Source organism: Cetorhinus maximus, chromosome 4 (assembly GCF_964194155.1).
Source record: "Cetorhinus maximus chromosome 4, sCetMax3.hap1.1, whole genome shotgun sequence".
NCBI lineage: Eukaryota > Metazoa > Chordata > Chondrichthyes > Lamniformes > Cetorhinidae > Cetorhinus > Cetorhinus maximus.
In genome coordinates this window covers 36,438,667-36,459,529 of record NC_135882.1, presented here as the reverse complement: position 1 = coordinate 36,459,529, position 20,863 = coordinate 36,438,667, and the positions used below count along the sequence as shown (strand labels likewise).

General features: G+C 43.0%; 1 protein-coding gene and 1 long non-coding RNA gene across 3 annotated transcripts in view; one reads left to right on the top strand and one right to left on the bottom strand.

The window, feature by feature from the left end:
• The window catches only part of oxr1a (oxidation resistance 1a), a 761,068-nt gene that overhangs the window by 226,269 nt on the left and 513,936 nt on the right, over positions 1-20,863 (bottom strand). For both annotated transcript variants that reach the window (XM_078540076.1, XM_078540077.1), the window contains one exon: positions 12,335-12,487. In XM_078540076.1, coding sequence (XP_078396202.1) covers positions 12,335-12,487 — 153 coding nt within the window. The remainder of the gene's footprint in view (positions 1-12,334; positions 12,488-20,863) is intronic.
• On the top strand, positions 1,140-7,418 carry LOC144679570 (uncharacterized). Its single transcript, XR_013576370.1, has 2 exons — positions 1,140-1,272; positions 6,254-7,418. It is a non-coding gene; the product is annotated as an uncharacterized LOC144679570 (long non-coding RNA).

Sequence of the window (20,863 nt, the reverse complement as noted above, 5' to 3'; positions counted from 1 at the left end):
AGAGCTGGGGAAATATGTGAGCAAATTGCTGGAGGTGTCAGAGCAAGTTGAGAAAGTTGTTAAAAAGGCAGGTGAGATCCTGGGCTACATCAACAGAGGCATGGAGTACAAAAGCACAGGAGTTATGATAAAACACTCGTTTGGCCTCAAAAGAGTATTGTGCCTAATCCTGGATAGTGCACTTCAAGAAGGATGTGAAAGCTTTTTGAGAGGGTGCAGAAAAGATTTCTAAGAAAGGTTCCTGAGATGAAGGATTTCAGATACTTGGATAGCCTGGAGAAGCTGGGGTTGTTCTCCTTAAGAGAAGGGAAGGTTGAGAGGAGATTTGATAGAGATGTTCAAAATCATGAGGGGTCGAGACAGAATAGATAGAGAGAAACTGTTCTCATTGATGGAAGGGTGATGAACCAGAGGACACAGGTTTAAGGTGTTTGGCAAAATATCAACAGCAACATAAAAATGGATAGGATCTGGAATGCTCCACCTGAGATGTGGTGAAGGCAGATACAATCATGACTTTCAAAAGGAAATTGGATAAACACCTGTAAAGAAAAACCAGCAGGACTATAGCGAGAGTGCAGGCAAGTGGGACTAGCTGAGTTGCTCTTACATGGACTAAATGGCCTCCTTCAGTACAGTAACTGTGGTGGCCTAGACAAATAGGGAACCCACTTAGTACTGAAAGGGTTAATGGAGAAATTGAATTAAATGCTTAGGCCTAAGAGAAAAATACTGCAACCTTGAAGAAGGTTGTCTGACTTGTCTGACTACTGTAGGATGAGCCCTGAGACATTCCATGTGTCTCCCTCTCGGGCTGAATGTAATGAAAGTTGTGATAACCAAGTGGGTAGGCACTGCACCTGTTGTGTAGGAACGGAAATTAACTAAAACATGGATTGGTCGGTTAACGTATGCAAATAAGTGGATTGAGATGTGCAAAATTTACTGATTGGTTGTAAAATGCTTTTAAGCAAGTGTTTGTGTATTCTGCTTGGATATGGCACAATAGCTCTCGTTGTTTGTTCTCCCTTGTACACAAGTAATAAATGGGGCTTCTATGTATTAATGATGCTTCGGTGTGGTTAATCTCCGACAGTTTCTGGAGGTTCCACCGAGATGTTAGTTAGGTTAGTACCCCTGGGGTTGAGTCACGGAGCGCCAGCGTTGGGACCTCGCGGTTTAAGGACTCCTCAGTCTGCGGCAGCCTGATTTGGGCTTCTGGGGTTCGTTGACCTGCGATCTGCCTTCGCCTGCCTGTGGCTGACTCTCAGGGTAAGTCATCTATTTAAATATTTGGGAGATTAATTTGGCCAGTAATTTAGTTAGTAGTAGTATTCCCAGGGGTTCGAGTCCCCTGGAGGAAAAAAGTAGTAGTAGTATTCCCAGGGGTTCGAGTCCCCTGGAGGTGAAAAGTAGTAGTGGTATTCCCAGGGGTTCGAGTCCCCTGGAGGTGAAAAGTAGTAGTGGTATTCCCAGGGGTTCGAGTCCCCTGGAGATGAAAAGTAGTAGTAGTATTCCTAGGGGTTCGAGTCCCCTGGAGATGAAAAGTAGTAGTGGTATTCCCAGGGGTTCGAGTCCCCTGGAGATGAAAAGTAGTAGTAGTATTCCCAGGGGTTCGATTCCCCTGGAGATGAAAAGTATTCCCAGGGGTTCGAGTCCCCTGGAGGTGAAAAGTAGTAGTGGTATTCCCAGGAGTTCGAGTCCCCTGGAGATGAAAAGTATTCCCAGGGGTTCGAGTCCCCTGGAGATGAAAAGTAGTAGTAGTATACCCAGGGGTTCGAGTCCCCTGGAGGTGAAAAGTAGTAGTAGTATTCCCAGGGGTTCGAGTCCCCTGGAGGTGAAAAGTAGTAGTAGTATTCCCAGGGGTTCGAGTCCCCTGGAGGTGAAAAGTAAGTAATTTCTGTGTCTTTTTTGTGTATATTATTAAGTAAAAATGGGAAATATGGCATCAAAGAAACCCCAGGTTCCCCATTTGAAGGGAACCCCAAATGCTTATATTTATGTCCATTACGGTCCTGAAATTGTCCAATATGTTTCTGATTGGGTTAAATGGGCTCAAGGTAAAGGAGAGAGCTTCCCACCAGCTGGAACTTTTAATCTGGACAGAATTGAGCGCTTATAATATGTTTTAAGGGAGGTAGATAGTCCGCTACTGAATTTTCTGTAACTTAAAAAAAAATGAATTGATCTAAGTTACAAGAGCTGTTTGTGCTGAACAGACACAGAGGGAGAGAGAGAGAGAGAGAGAGAGAGAGAGAGAGAGAGAGAGAGAGAGAGAGCGGGTACCCCTAGGGGGTTAATGAGCAATTGAGAAGCAGCAGCAGAGAAAATGTGAGCTTTCGTCAGTTTGAAGGTCCCTATAGATGGGCCCTTCAAGATCCCTTTATTCCCCCACTGCTACTCGAAGCTTCGTTTAGAGTTAAGTTCAATATTATAGGAGTATCGAAATATACCTTTATCTATGTGTTTGTGTGCAATGAAGCATTTGTATGTGAGCTTTAATGAGTTTTCTTCCCTGAATTGTCTTTTGTGTGTGTAGTTGTTCTTCCCTGAATTGTCTTTTTTGTGTGTAGTTGGGTACTTTAGAGTCGAAAGCCCCATATTAGATTAAAGGAAAAGTTTATTCAAATATTCCAAAGTTTTGAGTATAATGTTTGAGTTGAGATTTCTGGCAAAAATCGTAATTTGAAGGTAGTGTAAAGATAAAACAGGGCTTGCCTTTGCTTGAGATGAACCAACCCTTGTACCACCCCCTTGCAGACTAGTAAGGAATAACCCTCATCATCAGCTTCCAAGCTGATTGGGATTAATACATACGAGTTCGTATTCTAAAATTCTGAGGAAAAAAAGTTACTTGAAATTCAGAAGGATTCTAGGAAAACCAAAAGACATAAACACAAGGTCTAGGTGGTTCCAATAGATAAAAAGGGGTTTCTTATGAAGAGATTAATTAACTATTAAAGGAAATCTGCTTTCCAAAAGCATTGGAATTTGAATTTGGGACAATCTTGAGATGTAAAGTGCAGTGTAATTGAACAGGTTACTTTTGAATCACTAGGATGCTATCTAAGATAAAGAATGTGTCGATAAACATATGGAAATTATAACTTGGATACAAATCATTACACATGAAAAAGAGGTTGTTTTAATTTTGATAGTGTAAATTACAGTTCTTACAAGTTTAAAAAATTTCCAGGTTTGGTTCTTGATAAAGTTCTCAAAAGGGAATTTTCATTTTAAAAGGTTTGACAACAATTGGCACTAATTCAAATGCTGCAAGCTTTTGTGTTTGTAAGTCTGTTCCCAAAATATGAAGCTAAGCTCAAGACCTTGACAAAGTTTGGCAGAAATCCATTTTTTGGCCGAGTTAATGAATCTGGGATAATGCAAAAAAAAAGTCAGACATAATTTAGTTGGACAATAAGATCTTGTTTGTAAGGAAGCAAAACATGTCAATGTTTGATTTCTGTTTTAAAACTGTTATGAGAATACTTTATTGGACTGTAAAGTCTCTCCAGACAACCTGAACAAGATAAGATGGTAGCTGTTGCATGTGTAAACTGGTATGAGGAAAGTAGGAGAATGAGTTAGGGAAAGAGGACATAATATACAAACTGTTTTAAGGGAAATAAATTTGATAATCTGGCCATCAACTGAGGCATTGGAACTGCCTAAAGAGTAAGGAAACATTTTAAACAATCAAGATAATAGAGAAACTGACTTCAAAAGAATCAAGATGATCATGGTCAAAAAAAAACTTAAGAGGTAAAACTATGTGGAATCTGTAGTTCAGGAATTGAAATGTAAGGAGAAATAATACTTAACAACAATTTACCACAAGATGGATATAGGTAAAGCTGGAAAAAGGCTAAATAGATGTATTACTGATTATATTAATGTGCCTGCGAGCTACAAAAAGTAAGACCACAGGATTAACACCTTGATGACAGGCAGAGTTAAGCGGTTCCCAGAGAGAACCATCACTGGAAGTGAAGATACTGAGCCATTGAAAGATAGGATAAGAAGGTGCATTGTAGAGTTGTTTAAGGAATTGAGGTCTGACATGAGACAGCAGCAGCAGAGAGTAAATTGTAAGGAGTGGGGGTGCCTACCCAGATGGATTCAGATCAGGGAACTCATTTCACAGGGAGAGTCATTAAAGAAGTGGGTAATCTTATAGAGATTAAACAGAAATTCCATATTCCTTACCACCCCCAGAGTCCAGGGATGGTGGAAAGGATGAACTGAACTTTAAAAACATCTATAGCCTAAGCAATTGGGCAACAACTGGGCCACAGTATTGCCCAACATTCTGATGCGCCTTAGGGCTACACCAAATAGGACTACCAGGTTCACCGCATTGAATTGATAACAGGAAGGGCCATGCAATTACCTGAAGGCATTATAGTAGGAGGCGTAGGGCCACTGAAAGGAAAAATACAGGACAATGTAAGGGAATTAAGTAGGCAATAACATGAGTTGAGAGAAGAAGTTAGAGACTGACAGATGATTAAGGATATGGAAACAGGCAAATCCAAAGAGCAACAACGGACCCCCCAAGTGGGGAATAAGGTGATGGTCAGGGTGAGCTCGGAGCGAACAGGCATGGACCATACAAGGTAATTATGACAGGTGATACATGCGCACTTGTAGATATGAGAACGAGAGCCGATGTTAATGTCTCCACAGATCTACGATCCTGGTCATGGGCATATCAGTACTGGCAACAAGGTCGGGGATCATCACTGCTCATCCCGCACCGCAGGAGGAACTTTGGTACAGCATGGACAGTGCCAAATGCGACACGCAACGGGGAATGATAAATGTAACAGTAGGAGAACAAGTGCTTTCAAATTGTAGTAAGGGTTTGCTTCAGATCGGGCATGGGAGGTCCGCCACCTCCCACCTCTACTTTCACAGTCCGAGTAGAGATAATTGAAGACCCTCAAACCACACCGACTGACTCATCTTGTCCGACTATGCATCCAGGACCGACGAATGGTTTGGTACTGGTTAATCAGAAGTTTTGTATGATAATGTACACCATGAGCTGGTATCCGTAGTCTTGAACATATCCGGAATTGTCCTGCCCCAATGGTGCTCAACCCATACCCAAGCACTCTATACGGCTCTGACGTGCCAATTGATGACTGAAGCAGTTCAGTTCAGTGGCGAGATACGATCAGGCTTGGGAGGGAACCGTGTTAAGTGCAGCCTGATAAATGATGCCACTACGATATTCAATACAGGAACATCATTGGTTAATCCAAAGCCTGGCTACCGTGCTCGGAAGTCATGCGGGGACTATCAATAAATTAATTGAAATAGGGAAAAATATTTCAGACGAAGCGAGCAGAAACGATGTATGCAACACCTATGGATCTTGGGCACTGGAACAAGCCCAAGAAAATTTAAGACAGATTAAAGAAGGAGTAGTCCCTTTATGGGTAACTAATGAGCATTTATTGAATCTCACGACATAAGAATCATGACTTGACCGGTTGCCAGCTCAGAGGTTTAACACATGTATATAGAATGAATGTTGAATGTATAGTGAATAGTAATATGCTAATAGGCATTGTATTAGTAATACCTGTCATACCTATGTCAATGACATAACCCAGGCAAGACACCCTCATTGACTGCTGGTACGGGACCCCAGCCATGGGGCCCGTTTGTACACCTACAAATGGACTTTATACAAATGCCTAAATATATGGTCTATAATTATGTTTTAGTTCTAGTATGTCTGTTCTCGCGATGGGTGGAGGCGTATCCCACCCGACGGAATGATGCTGTTATTGCTGCAAAATTGTTGTTGCGTGAATACATACCCAGATTTGGGATACCAGAGATTTTATCGAGTGATAATGGGCCTCATTTTACCGCTAAAATGATAAAGGAACTGTTGAGGGCCTTACAGTGCAACCATCACCTTTCCTGCCCATACCACCCCCAGTCTACTGGGGTGGTGGAAAGACAAAATGGTATTCTGAAAAACAAACTAGCTAAATTATGTGAAGAAACCGGTTTGAAATGGCCTGAAGCTCTACCCCTGGCGCTCATGACTGTGCACTCTCACCCTAACCGTACCACCTCCCTCTCTCCTTATGAAGTTGTAATGGGATGTCCTATGCGCCTCCCGGTAGCCCCACCCTTGTCTGCTAGGGAAATGGACATCCACGCTATGGATGAGGGAATGATTACATACTGTATAGCACTTACTAATTCTCTCAAAAGCTTGCATACGCAGGTAGTAGAAGCTCAGAAAAAGCCCACCATTGAAGACTGCCATCAATACCAGCCCGGGGACCTAGTCCTGGTAAAGACCTTCAGGAGAAAGAACTGTTTGTAACCTCGATGGGAAGGACCTTTCCAAGTCCTGCTCACCACCCATATGGCCGTGAAGGTTGAAGGATGACCCTTGTGGGTCCACACATCGCATGTCAAGCGGACGCTGACCTCGGGCGGAAGTGCTTGTGCAGGAACACTAACTGAGCTGTCAGAATGCTGACTCTGATTTGGATCCTGTCCTGCGTGGTCCTTGCGGGGGCATGGAATACCAATTCTGCGGTTCAACGAATGCAGGCCGTAGCCTCGCAAGTTAATCGGACTAAATGTTGGACTTGTACTCATTTTCCGGTTAACCCCTCCTCCTCTGAGATGCATTTTCTGGCTTTCCCCTCAGATTCCGCATGGTCCCTGGGTAATACAGGGGCCCTCATTCAGCAAGCACCCATTTGGAGACGGGAGCCCACCTTTGTGGTTGTTAAGGGGGAGGCCTGGCTATGCATCAGGAGAAATTATACCAAGGGTAGCACTCGGGTGGGCGAACTGCCATTGGGGTCCTGTGCCTACCTTGCTGATTCAAGCCAGCTATCTATTCCCTCCCTCTCCTCAGGGATCAGGACCCCACTGAGGATGAAGCCCGGCAGCTAGGATACATAGAACTTGGCTAAGGGTGATGGATTGTCCTTTTAGGACAAAAGGGGGGAAGTGTGGTGGCCTAGACAAATAGGGTACCCACTTAGTACTGAAAGGGTTAATGGAGAAATTGAATTAAATGCTTAGGCCTAAGAGAAAAAAACTGCAACCTTGAAGAACAATACCATCTTGTCTGACTACTGTAGGATGAGCCCTGAGACATTCCATGTGTGTCTCTCTCGGGCCGAATGTAATCAAAGTTGTGATAACCAAGAGTGTAGGCACTGCAGCTGTTGTGTAGGAATGGAAATTAACTAAAACATGGATTGGTCGGTTAACGTACGCAAATAAGTGGATTGAGATGTGCAAAATTTACTGATTGGTTGTAAAATGCTTTTAAGCAAGTCTTTGTGTATTCTGCTTGGAGACGGCACAATAGCTCTCGTATTGTTCTCCCTTGTGCACAAGTAATAAATGGGGTTTCTATGTATTAATGATGCCTCGATGTGATTAATCTCTGACATAACCATTCTCTGACTCTAAATTGAAGTAACAGATTAGTTAACTCAACACAAAGTGGGCTACCAATTTTGGCACTTGACAGTGAGCCAAAAGGGAAGCTCAGGAACTTTAATCAGAATGACAGGATTCAGTCAAATAATAACATGCCACCATCTAACTGGACCACATGCTGCTGCAATCAATCACCTCCATTGCCATAAATGTATCAGTATTTTTCTAAATAAACATTCTGTCGAGTATTTTGCATTCCAGTAAATCATGTGTTTTATCTTCCAGCAGCTACTAGCTATGGCCATGATGGAACCAGGTCCAAAAACTCCATTGTGAGGCAAAAAATACTTTTTGTAAATAGTTACTCACTGTAAGACAGGACCAAATCTTCCGGTCTTCAGAAGACATGCGTCTGTGGAAATCCTGACACACTGACCTCCGTGGGATTGCCCGAGAAGTTTCAACTTCTGATGGGCAATTACCCTGTTCCCCAGGATCCTCTGTGCAAGTTTCCAACTCTGAATGAGAGCCCAAGGCTTCGGACAATTCCATGGTACTTGCCTGGGTAGCTACCCAGGAAATAATACAGAGGTTAAAATCTAGCTTAAACACATGGGTAACTGCACAACTGACTCCCCCAATCACTTCACCCTGACCCCCCCGCAGTACCCTGACGCAATTACCATTGGCTGCCCCAACTATCACACCACCGACCATCCAACCCGATCCGGCTACCATACCCCCCAACCACCCTCCCGCCCTTATGTTACTAACCCCCTGACCTGATCACCCCTCGACTACCTGACTACCCTCCAAACACCCACTTGATCACTCCGCGGCCCGACTAACAACCCGACCCAACTACCTTCTCGACCACCACTACCCCCAACTATCCCCCTGATCTGGCTACCCCCTCAGCGCACTACCCGCTTGCCTACCTCACCCACCTACCGATCTCACCCAACAACTCCCTACACACTTTTACCAATCCCATCCACCTATCCCCTACCCACCTCATGGACCTACCCACCTCACCAGCCTCACCCACACTACCCCTTTCCCACCTACCCACCTACCTCCTTTCTACCCACTTACCTCCTACCCACTGATCCAGTTCACCAACTTTACCCACCCTCCCACTGTCCCATTCTTTAACATTCAAACTGGATCTTTAAAGTTGCCATAGGGCAGCTAGTGCCATAAGAAGGCCATGATGGCCCTGTCTTCCTCTGACTCTACTCCACTCTGGTGCAGTTCCCTGATGAATGCTGTGCTGCGCAGTCCTGTGACAACCGGTATCAGAAGAAATGCACAGAAGTGTGAAGTCAGGGGAATTTTTGAGCGCAGTGTCGCTAATTGGAAGATCCGGGCCATAGAATCTTTGGAATGTGTCATCTTGGTCACTTCTAACTTTGAAGATGTTAATTTTTTAAAAATTCATTCATGAGATGTGGGCGTTACTGGCTAGGCCAGCATTGATTACCCATCCCTAATTACCCTTGAGAAGGTGGTGGTGAGCTGCCTTCTTGAACCGCTGCAGTCCATGTAGTATAGGTACACACACAGTGCTGTTAGGGAGTGAGTTCCAGGATTTTGACCCAGCGACAATGAAGGAACGGCAACATATTTCCAAGTCAGGATGGTGCGTAACTTGGAGGGGAACTTGCAGGTGGTGGTGTTCCCATACATTTGCTGCCCTTGTCCTTTTAGATGATAGCAGTCGTGAGTTTGGAAGGTGCTGTCTAAGGAGCCTTGGTGAGTTTCTGCAGTGCATCTTGTAGCTGGTACACACTGCTGCTACTGTGCGTTGGTGGTGGAGGGAGTGAATGTTTGTGGTGCCAATCAAGCAGGCTGTTTTGTCCTGGATGGTGTCAAGCTTCTGGAGTATTGTTGGAACTGCATTCACCAGGAGAATATTCCATCATGCTCCTGACTTGTGCCTTGTAGATGGTGGACAGGCTTTGGTGAGTCGGTTAATAACGGAAAGGAAACTCAGTTGATTCAGAAACCTGCATATCACAGGCCTTTACCTGCTGATAAAAATCCAGAAACGGTGTGGGTTTAAACACAGCACTGCCATCAGGCAATAATTGACTCCTTTTATGCTCGTCAAAAAAGACAATCTCCTTAAGAACGTAATAATCAAGCTCACCTGAAAACTGCATTAAATTAGAACTAACTGCTATTGTCAAGGGAGGCAATTGTTTACAAGAGGCAATATGAAGGAGAAGAATAGGAGGAATCACCTTGGTAAATACCCCAGGGTTCCTTCCTTCAAACCAAAATGATTTGGCCAACCTGCATTCTGAACTGTATTTAGTTTGTGTGTACTGTCATTTCACGATTGAATAAAGTACTTAGTAATCTTCACAGAATCTCAGAATTGTTAATGCACAGTAGGGCATTTGGCCCATCGTGTCTGTGCTGGCTCTGTGAAGCAGCAATTTACCTAGTGCCAAGCCCCTGCCTTCTCCCCATAACCCTGCACAATCCTCCTTTTCAGATAATAATCCATTTCCATTTTGAATGCCTCGACTGAACCTGCCTCCACCACACTTTCAGACAGTACATTGCAGATCCTAATCACTCGCTGTGTGAAAGTTTTGCCCCGTGTTTCATTGCCTTTTTTGCTAATTACCTTAGATCTGTGCCCTGCAGTTTTTGATCCTTCCACCAATGGAAACATTTCTTTTTCCTATCTACTCTGTCCAAAGCCCTCATGATTTTGAATACCTCTGTCAAATCTCCTCTCAACCTTCTCTTCTCCGAGGAAGATAGTCCTAACGTCTCCAACCCAAAGTTTAGATGAAGAACTCAAACCTCATTAGGGTGTTTTGAAATAAAGTAAATCTTTTTAGTACCAAAAGCCCTTGTCAATAATCTATCCAGGCTTCATGTATCTGAAAAAGGTTATAAAGACTTTGGTAAAGTTCATGTGGTGGAAAAAAGACTCTGAAGGAAGATTCCAGTCAAACATTCCTGAGGGGTTCCACAAGTCAAGAAGATCTGAGCGCCGAAAATAGAAGAAAGAAAGAGCTGTTCGTACACATGCCCAATCCAGGATGATACTCGGTACTTGTCACAGGTGTATGTTTTTGTTGTCTAACTATTAATGTTATATCCTGACTTAATGCTTATTAAAAATTCAACACCTCAACATATAGGTTGTGCTTGAATCACGATTGATTGGATAGTGATAACTCTCATGTAACGTTCTATGTATTTTCAAAATATTAAAATTCAGACATGATGCCTTTACTCTGCTGTGCCATCAGTCTGCTTGAGCCCCATGTCAAGCTACTGAGTTTCTAGGGATATCAGCTGAGCAGTGAGTAACCAAGCATGCCTGATGAACAGCATTCATATAATGACAGCCATGCTGCCACACAATTTTTTTTATTTGCTGGCTAGGCCAGCATTTATTGCCCATCCCTAATTGCTCAAGAAGTGGTGAGCCCACTTCTTGAAATGCTGGAGTCCATGTGGTGTAGGTACACCCAAAGTGCTGTTAGGAAGAGAATTCCAGAATTTTAGGCCAGTGGCAATGAAGGAACAATGATATCCCAAGTCAGTATGGTGTGTGGCTTAGTGCTGTTGTCATTTTCAATGCCTAGGTCGATGCCGGGTGGTCCACTCGATCTCATTCTTTAATCAACTTTTCCGTCGTGGTTTAATACAACTGAGTGGCTTGTTAGAGGCCATTTCAGAGTCAACTACATTGCTGTGGGTCTGGAGTTACATGTAGGCCAGCCCAGGTAAGGACAACAGATTTCCTTCCCTAAAGAACATTAGTGAACCAGATTTATTTTTTTAAGACAATCATAGTACTGAGACTAGTTTTTAATTGCAGACTTATTAATGGAATTTAAATTCCACCAGCTGCCATGGTGAGATTTGAACCAGTGTCTCGAGAGCATTAACCTGGGCCTTTGGATCCCTAGTCCTGTGACATCACCATAACACCACCGTTTCCCTTTAAATGTCATCAAATGGGCCACTGAAGGGCTCAAGCCATCGTTTTGTTTCCTGAGAACCCTTTAGTACACGTCAGAGCATGTTTCACAATTCATTGTGTTCTGCTGCATCTTGCACAACCCTGCCATCATGAGAGCACAGCCCTTTTCATATGGTGAGCAGCTGAGGAGGACGACAAAGAAGGGAGGAAACAATCAACACATTCCCTTTCCACCAAGCTGTCTATGATCATCTCAATCGACTGTGGTACCAGTGAACACAATCCCAATTCAACAGCTATCCCACATCTTCCCTTCACTCTGCCAATGACCATCACAGCATCCTGTTAGGCACAACGCTGAAATAAAAGCCACCACAAAACACACGTTCGAAACCAAATTTACAATGTTCTATACCAAGGTCAACTAATAATGTTTATTAGTGTTGGTCTGTCTAGTGCTTGCATGTCCTAGAGCTCCGAAGCACTGTTACCTCACTGACAGCAGCATGGTTGCATAGAGCTGCTAACTTTCAGTGGGGGAGACTGCAGATGGTCTTGTAGGGCAGTAGCTGTACCTGCCTTTGCCCACAATGGGAGGAAATCAATGCTTAGTGAGAGTACTCTAGAAACCATTGACTAATAATGAATACAGATGAACCACAAAAAAAACTAAATTTCTAAACATGCAGCAGCATCTAATAGTTCTCAGCCCACTCCTCTATGCTAGTTTATGATTCTACTATCACAAGTTAGCTTTTGCCCAAATGGTCACTCTGTGTATAAACCTAAACATTTAACACAGGAAGGCAACTCACTCCACACCTCACTGGAGAACAACTCTGAGAAACAACATTATCGGCAAATTTTCACAATACACTTGTCTGATTAGACAACAAGAATACACTAAAAATCAATTGATTAAATGAAAGTTAGAATAATTACCTTTCCATCAGTTATGTATCTGCATGAAATTTTGAGGAATTTCTCAGTGAAGGCCTCCTCTTCCTCAGAGGTGGACGATACAACTCTAGCAGGCCGAATGCAGCTGTGTGCTGGTGAGGAGGTTGGATCTTTGTGGTGAGCATGTTCCACATCCTGAAATCACACAAGTTTCATTGATTGACATCGAGTCTTGGGAGTAGGCAGAGATACAACACACAAATTTTACCAACCAGAGAACAGAACTGGGGTAACACCAAGAGACTAGAAGTGGAAAGTGATTTTATAATAAATATGCGATTCTTCAATTATTTTTAATTCCCTCCAATTTGGGGTCTGATCCAACTGGCACTAGCCATGTTAGCATCATGCCAGTAGGATAGGACATAGGGAGGAGAAAGAAGGGGGAAGATGAGGGGAGACGAGGACATAAGAAATGGAGTAGCAGCAGGCCATTCAGCCTCTCAAGCTTGTCATTGAAGGTGATCATGGCTGATCATCAGGATACACCTTCCTGCGCTATCCCCTCCGATTTCCTTAGTATCCAAAAATTTGTCATCTCTGACTTGAAAATACTTAATGAGTAAGCATCAACAACTCTCTGTGGTAGAGGATGCCAAAGGTTCCATTTGGGTGAAGGCATTTCTCCTAATCTCAGTTCTTATTCTGAGATGATGGCCCCATGTTTTAGACTCTGCAGCAGAGGAAACATCCTCCCAACATCAACTTTATCAAGAATTTTACATATTCCAATGAGATCACTTCTCATTCTTCTAAATTATAGAGAATATAGGCCTTGTCCACTCAATCTTTCCTCATTGGGCAATCCCCTCATCCTAGGGATCAGTCTAGTGAACCTTTGTTGCACTGCCTCTAAGGCAAGTATATCCTTCCTTAGGTGGGGAGACCAAAACTGTACACAGTACTCCAGGTATGGTCTCAGTAAGACTCTGGGCAATTGCATTAAGACTTCTTTACTCATACATTCCAATCCTTTTGTAGTACCTGCATGTTAACTTGTGATTTGTGTTCAAGAGCATCTAATTCCTCTGAGTAACACTGTTCTCCAATCTCTTATCATTTAAAAAATATTCTACATTATCATTTTTCCTACCAAAGTAGATAACTGCACATTATATCCCATGTGCTACATTCTTTTCTACTCACTTAACCTGCCTAAACTCTTTGAATCCTTTTCACAGCTTACTTTCACCTCCAACTTCCATCAGCAAATTTGGATGCATTACACTTGATCTCTTGACCTAAGCCATTGACATAGATTCTAAGTAGTTGAGGCCCAAGTTTTGATACCCCAATAGTTACAACCCACTACTCCTAAGATGACCCGTTTATTCCAACTTTTTGTTTTCCATCCATTAACCAATAACCAATCCCCAACCAATGCATAAGATATTACCCACCATCCTAAAGCTCAAATTTTGTGTAATGTCCTCTTTTGCAGCACCTTATTGAGTGACTTTTTTGAAAGTCCAAAGACCCGACATCCACTGGTTTCCCCTTATCGACCCACTAGCATTGTCAAATAAACAGATTTGTCAAACATGATTCCCTTTTCACAAATCAGGGCTGAATCTTAAATGCCCTCTGAACAAGGGCAATTAGGGATGGACAATAAATGCTGGCCTAGGCAGTGATGCCTATATCCCATGAATGAAGGAAGGAGCTGGGAGAGGGGGCAGGGAGGGGAGAAGGAAACGAAGAGGACAGGAGAGATGAAAGCAGGAAGACAGAAGTTGGGAGGGAAGGGTGGCAGGGCAGGATAGGGGAGATGGAAACAGGAGATTTGAGGGCAGGGGGAGGGAAGAGGGGAAGGTGCAGGGCAGAGGGAGGGGAGAGGCGAATGGAGAGAAGGAGAGGGGACAAGAAAGAAATTCAGGTGTACATTACACATGATCTTCCTATAATGGACATGGATGAAAATAGTCCGCCGTCTCCACTGGAATTTCTGATATGGGCTCTTAGCAAGCAAGGTTCACCTCTAGGAGTGATAGGTTGGAAAATTTTCTTTCGTATATTAAATCAAAGTCAATCAGATAGATATAAAAAGGAAACAGTTGCAAGCTGCTATTTCACTATACAGATCGAAAAGGGCTAAACATGCACTGAAATTCTCAAAATTGAATATTATCCTGCCCTTTAAAATGAATCCAGCCAATGCTGGATTATTCTAATGCTGAATCCAATTTATTGTTGTTCCTTGTGAAACTCCAACAATGGTGTGCTGTCCTTGCGTAATAAAAGTGATAAAATAGTTGTGACTATGGCATTAAATTCTGTCAATTTAATTCTTCATATCTTTGGGCTGAGGCAAAACACAAATGGTGTTTACTGAGTGCTTCTGCTGTGATGTTGCCAACTTTGGATGCTTTCGGAAGGTTGCATTGGTGATCAGTTATTTCCAGGTACTTGCCATTTCAGGACTGGTTACAAACAGGAGCAATTTAATTATTCTGTTCTCTATTCCTTCCTTATTAGTTAATGATGTTAATTTTTTTTGCTGCATATAAAGGATTTGGATATAGAAATGCAAGGTAAAATTTCAAAATCTGCCAGTGATACCAAACTTGGAGGAGTGGCAAATAGTGAGGATGATACCTATTGACTGCAACAGGGCGTAGATAGGTTAACAGAATGGGTAGATAAGTGGCAAAGTGGCAGATGGAATTTAATATAGAGTGATACATTTTGGCAAAAGGGAGACTGAGAGGCAATACAGACTTATTGGCAAAGTTCTAAAAGTGTGTAGGAACAGGGGAACCTGGAGGTGCATGTTGTCATGAAATCCATTGACCAGCATGTCCCTGGGATTAAATTTGTGGTCTGTGGACATAGTAACATTTAAAAGATAGAGGATGTTCCAATGCTTGTTACATTGGTTCCTGCCTAGTAACAAGAGAGACACCCTCTGGGAGTGTTTTCATAGGTCCCCAGATCAGTTTAAGGATTAGCGAATAGCTCTCCTTGAAGCAGTCAGCTTTGGGGACTCTCCCAGCCAACAAGTGCCACAAAGACAAAAGGGACAGAAACATGTCCCAGTTAAGTTAAAGAAAGAGCTACGGGGAGCAGACTTTGAGTAAGAGGGCCATCGGGGCAAAGGTATCCCCTTTGGAGCAGTGGTAGGCACATAGGAACTAGGAGCAGGAGTAGGCCATTCAGCCCTATAAGCCTATTCCACCATTCAATATGATCATGGCCGATCCTCTATCTCAATGCCACATTTCCGCTTTCTCTCCATTCCTCTTGATGCTCCTAATATCCAAAGATTTATCAATTTCGTTCTTGAATATACTCAGTGACCCAGCCTCCACAAGCCTTCTGCGGTAGAGAATTCCACAGGTTGACCACCCTCTGAGTGAAGAAATCTTTCCTCAACTCAGTCCTAAATGTCCTGCCTTGAATCCTGAGACTGTGGCCCCTGGTTCTAGGCTCCCCAACTAGGGGAAACATTCTCTCTGCATCTAGTCTGTCTAGCCCTGTTAGAATTTTATACATTTCAATCAGATCCCCTCTCATTCTTCTAAACTCTAGTGAATACAGGCCCAGTCAAACCAATCTCTCCTCTTACGATAGTCCTGCCATCCCCAGTATCAGCCTAGTGAACCCCTGCTACACTCCCTCTATGGCTAACCCTTTCTTAGGTAGGGAGATCAAAACTGCACACAATACTCCAGATGTGGTCTCACCAAAGCCCTGTATAACTGCAGTAAAACATCCCTACTCCTGAACTCAAATCCTCTTGCAATGAAGGCCAACATGCCATTTGCCTTTCTAATTGCTTGCTGCACCTGCCTGTTTACTTTCATTGACTGGTATACAAGAACATCCAGATCCCTTTGTATATACACATTTCCCAATATATCACTATTTAAATAATACTCACATTTATCCACATTATACTGCAACTGCCATATGTTTGCCCACACACACAACTTGTCTAGATCGCCCTGAAGCCTCCTTACATCCTCCTTACAACTCCACCCAGTTTTGTGTCACCAGCAAACTTGGAAACATTGCATTTAGTTTCCTAATCCAAGTCATTTATATATATGGTGAATAGCTGGGGCCCAAGCACTGATCCCTGCGGTACACATTAGTCACCGCCTGCCATCCGGAAAAAGGCCCATTTATTCCCACTCTTTGTTTCCAGTCTGTCAACCAATTCTCAATTCATGCCAGTATATTACCCCCGATCCCATGTGCTTTAATTTTCCCCACTAGCCTCTTATGTGGGGCCTTATCAAAAGCCTTCTTGAAATCCAAATACACCACATCACCGGTTCTTCCTTATCTATTCTACTAGTTATATTCTTAAAAAATTCCAGTAGATTAGTTAAGCATGATTTCCCTTTCACAAACCCATACTGATTTTGTCTAATCCTGTAATGCTTTCCAAGTGTTCTGATACCATGTCTTTTATAATAGGCCTAGCATTTTCCCCACTACTGATGTTAGGCTAACTGGTCTGTAATTTTCTCTCCCTCCTTTTTTAAATAGTGGGGTTACACTTGCCACCCTCCAATCTGTGGGAACTGTTCCAGGGTCTATAGAGTTTTGGAAGATGACCACCAATGCATCCAGTATTTCCAGGGCCATTTCCTCTGGGATGTAGATTATCATGCCCTGGGAATTTTTCAGCCTTTAACCCTATTAATTTCTCTAGCACCATTTTTTTTTTACTAATACTGATTTTCTTCAATTCCTCCCTTTCACTAGACCCTTGGTTCCCCAACATTTCTGGGAAATTATTTGTGTCCACTTTTGTGAAGACAGAACCGAAATGTGTGTTCAATTCTTCTGCCATTTCTTTGTTCCCCATTATAATTTCCTCCCTTTCTGACTGTAAGTGACTTATGTTTGTCTTCGCTAATCTTTTTCTCTTCACATATTTATAGAAGCTTTTACAGTCAGTTTTTATGTTCCTTGCAAGTTTACTCTCATACTCCATTTTCCCCTTCTTGATCAATCTTTTTGCCATTTTTGCTGAATTCTAAACTGCTCCCAATGCTCAGGCTTGCTGCTGTTCCTGGCAATTTTATATGTCTCCTCTTTGGATCTAATACTACCCCTAATTTCTTTTGTAAGCCGTGGTTGAGCCACCTTTCCTGTTTTATTTTTGTACCAGACAAGGATGAATAATTGTTGTAATTCATGCATACATTCTGCTTGGCACAGCTATGGATCTGAAAGTGTGGTTGTAAGCTAGTGTCTGGGTGTACTTAGGAATCCAGAGAGAAGGAATCTCGGAGGGCGAGATCGGATTGTCCAAGTGGCAGCTATCCATGTAGGAGCAACTTTTGAAGGGCATTCCAAAGAGAGGTCTTTGAAGGTGAAACTGGGAATCTCTCGTGAGACAGAATTTCAACGAGATTGTTTGACTTGGTGTTTACTGATGTCTCGGTGGGTTCTTTAGAAATCCATGGACTCTGCCTCGGTTGCATCTGTAATTTACTCTACAGTGTGGTGTGTTCAACTACAGTTCATCCATTAATTCACATGTACCTCATACTTACCCTAAATGTCAGAGTACAAGGTACATATTGTAAATTGTTTTATCTTTCTGTACTTGCAAAGCACATTTTGTTTTGTTTGTTCAAAACCAGTGGAATCTTGTAGCTTTATCCCAAAAGCAGATGTCTTGAATCTCAACCTTTATCTACTTTAAACAAAACGTTATTGGTCCCTAACTGGGTCGCCCCCGCCCTCCCCACTGCCGTACCCCACCCCGACCCCGCTCCCCTCCCCCCCCCCCCCCGCCCCACCCAACCGCTGCCCACCACCCGCAATCAACGTCCCAAGGTATGGCCAAGGATCATAACAATGTGCATAGATCTTTGAAGGTGACAGGACATATTGAGAGGGTGGTTAGTAAAGCATGTGGAATCTTGGGCTTCATAAATAGAGGAATTGAGTAGATAGGCTGGGGAGTTATGCTGAACCTTTATAAAGGTCTGGTTAAGCCACAATTAGAGTGTCAAGTTCAGTTCTGGTCATCACACTTTAGGAAGGATGTGAGGGACCTTGAAAGGGTGCAGAGGTGGTTTACCAGAATAGTTCCAGGGCTGGGGGATTTTGGCAACAAGGTTAGACTGGAGAAACTGGGGTGTTCTCCTTGGAGATTGAGGGGAGATATGGTTGAGGTGTACAAGATTATGATAGGTTTGGATAAGGTAGACAAGGAAAAACTGTTCCCATTAGCTGATAGTACAAGGACTAATGGATACAGGCTTTTGGCAAGAGATGAAAGGGGAATGTGAGGGGAAACTTTTGAGTGGTAATGGCCTGGAACTTACTACCTATGAGGGTGGTGGAAGCAGAGGTGACCAATGATTTCAAAAGGAAACTTGATGGGCACTTGAAGGAAATAAACTATGGGGATAGAGTAGGGGAATGGGACTGACTGGATTACTCCATGGAGAGCTAACATGGGCCGAATGTCCTCCTCTGTGCCGTAAATGACTTGGTTATTACCAAGGGCATAGCTATGGATGTACTTTACAATCTGCTGTGATAGGAAAAAGGAGCAACACTGATACGGATCTACAAACAGTGAAAACCAACAAGAGTCTAATACTTTAGCTCACAATCTCAAGGCTGTGAACGATGCACAATTTCCACAGTGCAGTGTGGCAGGAGTTTCCACTTTGAACACAGTCGACAATATAGGCACAAACCACGCTAGTTTTGTGGTGTTTTTACGCCCAAGTTTCCACTCAAACTTACTTGCAAAATAGCAAACACATATAAGGCAGAAGAACCAGTGCAATTAAGCAGTGTTTTAGAATGTAATTTTATAAAATGGATGAAGAATTCCTGGATAAATTAAAGAGAGTGATAACTTGATACAGCTTTATCAATTCAGCTAAAAAAAGTGGATTTACCACAGAAAAAAGCATTTTTAATCAGAGTGTCTAATACACCACCTGTGAGTACACAGATTGTAAACAACTGAAAATGATTTTTTTTTAAAACTGTATGAAGTAATGTGTTAAGTACATTGGTGCAGAGTAATCAGTTCCTAAGTACTATTTAAAAAAAAACATGGGCTAGAAATCCGATCACATGGCACTGCTGAGAAGCCAACCACCACTTCCCAGGAATGACTGGCCACTTCCTGTGTGGCCCGTTCATGCACCACAAGGCTTTTAAATCAGTGCTACCCTGATATTACATAGCCAATTGGCTAATGCAATGCCAGGGTGCAAACTTGGAAATAAAGTCCTATGTACGTATTTATTCACCATAGAACAGAATTGAAAAATGGTTATAGCAGAGAAGGAGTCCATTCAGCCTGTCGTGTTTGAATTCCTCTCTGCAAGGGGAATTCAGCTAGTCCAAGTACCCTGCCCTTTCTTCAGAGCCCTGCAATTTTTTTTTAACCTTCAGATGCCTATGCAATTCCCTTTCAAAAGCTACAATTGAACCTGCCTCCAACTCGAACCTAAGCCAAGAGTTTCTCTTTACCTACTTGGTCTAGAGCCCTCGTGATTCTATCAAATTACTTCTCAACCTTCTTTTCCCCAAGGAAAACATCCTCAGCTTCTCAATCTATCCACTAAACCTTCATCCCTCAAAAATCTTTTCTGCATGCCCCCTAATGCCTTCACAGGCTTCCTCAAGTACGGTATCCAGAACTGGACACTCTTCTAAAGAGCCAGTGTGAGGCTTCAAGATGGGCCCTGCACAGTTTTTCTTAAAAATGGCAGACACTGTAATTTTTGACAACTTTTTCTATTGCAAAGTCTCTGGGTGTAATTTGGCATGTTTCTGAAGAGACTGGGAGGAATATGAAGGTCAGGATCACTGTGAAGAGACCAGGAAGAGTGTGAAGCAGATCAGCATCACTGAAATGAGAGAAAAATAAAAGCAAACTGTGACATCATTGGAAAGCTATGCATTGATTGGCTGGGAAGTGTTGCTGCTGCTTTTCCTTTCTCCAAAGTTAGGCTTGATGAATGGCAGGAAACAGCGAGAACAGAGTGGGGCTTAAAACTGCATGGTGGGAACGGGACTTCGCTTGGTGAACAGTGGGAAACAGAGAGAGTGGAGTGGGACTACCCACCAGCAGCAGGAGCCAGTCTGTGGGTTCAGAGCCTGCATTAGAGAAAAAAAATCAATGTGTGACATCACAGGGAAGCAGACAAGTGATTGGCTGGTGAGAATTTTCCATTTATCTCATCTAAACAAGGAAATAAACTGGCAAATCTTTTTTTTTTTAAAAGTAAGGTTCACTACCACAAACGGCAGGGTTGCTAAAAACCTCTGAATTGCACATCCTATACCACGTGGGAACTCCAGGATGCTTCCCAGGTACTGGATAATCATTTGTGCAGGAAGTGCTGTCAGTTGAAGCAGCTTGAACTTCGGGTTTTAGAAATTGAACAGCAGCTGGCCTCACTGCAGCGTATCCGTGAGGTTGAGGGCTTCATCGCCAGTACATTTAGCCTGGAGGTCATCCCACAGCATAAGAGTAAATGGGTGAGCACCAGACAGTCAAAGAGAAAAGGCAGGTAT